The following is a 4,729-nucleotide window of genomic DNA, read 5'->3' as shown; positions in this document are numbered from 1 at the left end:
TACTTTGGGCACCTCATGAGAAGAGAAGACTCCCTGGAAAAGACCCTGATGTTGGGAAAGATGGAGGGCACAAGGAGAAGGGGACAGAGGATGAGATGGTTGGACAGTGTTCTTGAAGCTACCAGCATGAGTTTGACCAAACTGTGGGAGGCAGTGGAAGACAGGAGTGCCTGGCGTGCTCTGGTCCATGGGGTCACAAAGAGTTGGACACGACTAGACGACTAGACGACAACAACAGAATACCCAAGTGTGTTGCTGTACACAGTGGAGGCAGAGGAGATTAATTTTTGCAAGATTAATTGCCCTTGGTTGAGTTCAAGATCATATTGCAGTAACTCTGGGTAGTTCAGTGGAATCAACCTGTTTCACAACGTTCCTTGCCACTGCTGAAATGATGTGGTTTTAACAAAACTCTGTCTAGAGGTGGTGTTACCTAATCTCTTACTGTGTTCTGAAATAAGTGAACAGCTGAAATTTCTGGGCTATAAATTCTCAAGGCTGCTATTCTTTGATGGACTCTTTCCACATTATTCAGAATAGATTGCTTTCCATGGACTTCAGCATCACTACTATGCTCTTCTTGATCCTCTTCAGCTGCCTTGCCCATGCAGAAGACAAGAACTATAATTCTATCCTCACAGTGCCAAATGGAGGACCATGGGGCACTTGGGGGACGATCCAATTTTGTCCACGGGGATATGCTCATGGCTTCTCACTGAAGGTAAGGTTTGCTGTTGGGTTGCTTTCACAATCAGATCTCTCTCTCCTTCCTTTGTTTTTTTCTGAACACTCCCCAGAACACAGTTTTTGAACTCAACAAGAAATGTGGGGAAGCAATAGGACAGGGATGGACTCCTAACTAAGGAGATGCTAGGCCAAATGGCCAGAATTGCTATCAAATGTTCCCTAACCTCCATTATCCACAAAGGAATGTGTTAAGGAGATAAGGATAAATGGTCATAAATAAGCGGCAGGGAGGAAAGGAGTCTGCCAGCTGCAAGAAGAGAAGTTTTTGGATTAACTATCTGCAGTCTGGATTCAGACTGTTCTTCCGAGGCTGGAAAAACAGCAAAGACAGCTTGTTTACTGGAAGCTGAATCACGGGACAAAGGGATACAGTGAGTTTTGGAAACTGTAAGAGAACAGCTTCTCCCAACCAACCAGCTTCTCCTGCAACCAACAGTTGCAGGAATAAAGGATACAACACCATATAGTGTTGTATCATTGTATATAACACCATATTGTATACAACACCATATAGTGAGAAGTGAGGTTACAGGGAACCAGGCAGAGGGCCTTCTTGGTAGTGGTGCCTGCCCTGTGGAACAGCCTCCCATCAGATGTCAAGGCAATAAGCAACTACCTTACTTTTAAAAGACATCTGAAGGAAGCCCTGTTTAGGCAAGTTTTTAATGTTTAATGCTGTATTATGTTTTAATATTCAGTTGGGAGCCGCCCAGAGTGACTGGGAAACCCAGCCAGGGGGGCGGGCAGTGCCGGATTTACGTATAAGCTAAACAAGCTATGGCTTAGGGCCCCCACTCTCTTGGGGGCCCCTCAAAAAATTAAATGGAAAAAAACCTGGATGTACATTTCCAAAATTTAAGTTTAACAATTACTTTGATAAAATACATATTTTGTTATGTGCAAATGGCTTTAGCTATGTTTAAGTTCCTTAAATGACCATATAGCAGATATTCAACACAAAAAACAGCGGCAATTTGTTGTTGACAAAGGACAGCAGGACATATAAAGGGCCCCATTACCTTCAGTAGCTTATGGCATCATCAAACCTAAATCCGGCCCTGTGGGCGGGGTATAAATTATTATTGCATTATTATATGGATGGGAAAGCATCATGGAAAAAATTATCACAGGCAGGAAAGAATAAGGATTACAGCTAAAGTTCCTCACTTGAAACTTTATAAATTACCTATTATATCAACACTAATTGAAATCACAAGATTGTAGCTGTTATATAGGAGATTATTTTTACTCAGTGGAATGGAATGGAATGGAAATTATTAAAATTTTGGAACACAGAAAAAATGTAATGCAGTATTGCCAAGTCATGTTTTGGTCTGCCATTTAGATTCAAAATGGCGCCTGGTACCCGAAATTCCACAAAGACCCTCACCTCAGGAACCATTAGGGCCAGGTTTGGTGACACTATCTCAAGAGGCGGCCATACTAATAGAGAGCATACAAATGGAAAAACCATTTCCCAAAATATATACTAGATTGATGTCAGTAGTTCAGCAATTCAAATTTATCACACTCTCTGCATATCTTTTCCCTCTAGGTAGAGTCAGTTCAAGGCCGTGGTGATGACACAGCCCTCAACGGAATCTGCCTGCACTGCACGGATGGTTCAGTTATTGAGTCTTCAGTTGGACCGTGAGTGGCTTTCTTGCTTTCTTCTCCACTTTGGTTCAATTCTTTGGAAGATACTGGTTGAAGGGGCTGAACTGAAATTTGTTAGGCTGGGTTAGATCAGCACCAGATAGGAGGGCAAGTCAACATGGCTACCCAGTTCTCTTTTGGGGGGGTGATTGAGCAGTGGCAACCAACGTCAAGTGTCTACCACCTCTCTTCCTAAGATAGTATCGCTTACCCATCATTCCATACCTCTTCAAGATCCTGTTGATAGGAGATCCCTGAATTTGACCAACTGCTCCCTCTGGCCCAGTCCCTAGTTGCTGGTTTCTCATTCTTCTTGAGAAAGAAGTGGAGGGCCAAAGTCCCATGCCCCACATTGCATCTTCTGATGTCCTATTAACATCCTCTCAGGGTTCTGTTTCCTCAGAAGAGCTACTTGGCTCAAAACAAGTTGAGCCCCAATAAACTGATGCTTCTCCCCATTTCAGGTTTCCCACCTCTTTTCCAGTAAACAGATAATTATTCTGGGTCATCTCAGACCCAGAAGATCTTAGGCTGTGTCAAACAATATTTATTGCAGATATCAATGTGTAATTTAACAGTTTCATAGACTCACACACCGACAATACCTGATTCTGTGATCATAGGTTTCTCTGCCTTCACCAGGAGTGGAGGGTAGAGGGGAAGGAAGGAGCAGCAGGTACTTTCTGAATACAATGCAAAGCCTTTGAGACACTATGAGCATCCTCTTGTAATGCTAGTAACTGCCTGATCCCTTTTGGAGCAAGCAGATTCCTGTCCCATTTCTAATTAACGGTCAGTGTCTTCTTTGGCAGGTGGGGATCCTGGACAGGGATTCAGTATTGCCCCCGTGGTAATCTAGTCTCTTTCTCTCTGAGGGTGGAAAAACCTCAGGGCAAAGGTGACGATACTGCAGCCAACAACATCCAGTTCACCTGCCAAGATGGTACTGGGCTGATGGGCCATGGACTTGCCTGGGGTAATTTTGGTCCATGGAGCAGTCGCTGCTACTCCGGATTCATTGATGGCATTCAGACAAGGATGGAGTCTCCTCAAGGCAAGGGTGATGACACAGCACTCAATGATGTGGTGTTCTTTTGCACTGGCTGAACCCCAAGTACCTCCCTGTATCTCTGTTGCTTTTCAGTAGTTATGAGCATTAACCACAATTAAATACTTGCTTGAAAGTAGTGTGTGATTCTTTTCATTTTAATTACTTAGTTATCTCTTCTGGAGGAGAAGCATATCTCTATCTCTCATCTATCTATCTATCATCTATCTATCTATCTATCTATCTATCTATCATCTATCATCTATCATCTATCTATCTATCTATCTATCATCTATCTATCTATCTATCTATCATCTATCTATCTATCTATCATCTATCTATCTATCTATCATCTATCATCTATCTATCTATCTATCTATCTATCTATCTATCTATCTATCTATCTATCTATCTATCATCTATCTCTATCTATCTATCTATCTATCTATCTATCTATCTATCTATCATCTATCTATCTATCTATCTATCTATCTCTATCTATCTATCATCTATCTATCTATCTATCTATCTATCTATCTATCTATCTCTCTATCTCTCTATCTCTCTATCTCTATCTCTATCTATCTATATCTATCTATCTATCTATCTATCTATCTATCTATCTATCTATCATCTATCTATATCATCTACTATCTATCTAAGGAGTGACTGGCCAAAGCTCACGCTGTGAGCATCATGGCCAAGTGGGAAGATCTGATACAATGGCCATACTTACTTCCTGTTAGATCATTAGCTAGTCTGGATTCTGATCTAGCATATCTAACATATCCAGAATACAAGATATGAGGGGAAGTGTGGAGGCACTATTCTGTCCATGTCCATCCTGCTTGCTTTGAACACACATGCACCCCAATGCATCCCAAATGCATCAGAAACATGAATACTAATCCAAGACCAGTCCTCCCATGTGTACAGCACTGAGGTGGGGGAGGGGGTGGAAAGAAGAGGGGCAAGAACCCCCCTGAAGGAGTTAACACCCTACTTGCCTCTCCAACTCCTGGTCTCTTTGCGGCTTTTGTAGTCCACCCCCCACCCTGCTGGAATGTTCTTTTTTTCTGGTAATGCTGCAGCATGATAAATGGAACCAAAATGGATTGACTTTTGCAGATTTACCTTGCTTTGGACTAATTGCAGTACAGATTCACAGAAACTGAGTGGTTTATCTGAATCAAACTATTTCCTAAAGTGTTGACACACAATGTTTACGGCAACTCGTGTCTACTGGTGCTGGGGCTGCACAGGGTCTGGAGAGAGAAA

The 4,729-nt window shown here is 42.2% G+C and overlaps 1 protein-coding gene across 1 annotated transcript; it reads left to right on the top strand.

Moving 5' to 3' along the window:
• The first annotated feature begins 212 nt into the window (after positions 1-212).
• Positions 213-3,587, top strand: LOC308475356 (vitelline membrane outer layer protein 1-like). The gene is made up of 3 exons (XM_081002470.1): positions 213-721; positions 2,303-2,397; positions 3,216-3,587. The coding sequence occupies exons 1-3, from the start codon at positions 512-514 to the stop codon at positions 3,508-3,510; spliced, it is 600 nt and encodes a 199-aa protein (XP_080858596.1). The 5' UTR covers positions 213-511; the 3' UTR covers positions 3,511-3,587.
• Positions 3,588-4,729: the final 1,142 nt, after the last annotated feature.

Source organism: Podarcis pityusensis (genome assembly GCF_964106645.2).
Source record: "Podarcis pityusensis genome assembly, chromosome: 4".
Classification (NCBI taxonomy): domain Eukaryota; kingdom Metazoa; phylum Chordata; class Lepidosauria; order Squamata; family Lacertidae; genus Podarcis; species Podarcis pityusensis.
Note: the sequence above shows the minus strand (reverse complement) of the source record. Positions and strands in the feature narration are given on the sequence as shown.

Excerpts from the sequence above, each read along its gene's own strand:
- LOC308475356 (XM_081002470.1), top strand. The coding sequence starts at position 512 with ATGGACTCTTTCCACATTATTCAGAATAGATTGCTTTCCATGGACTTC. Across the intron at positions 722-2,302 it reads CTCATGGCTTCTCACTGAAG|GTAGAGTCAGTTCAAGGCCG; the intron begins GTAAGGTTTGCT and ends TTTTCCCTCTAG. Across the intron at positions 2,398-3,215 it reads ATTGAGTCTTCAGTTGGACC|GTGGGGATCCTGGACAGGGA; the intron begins GTGAGTGGCTTT and ends CTTCTTTGGCAG.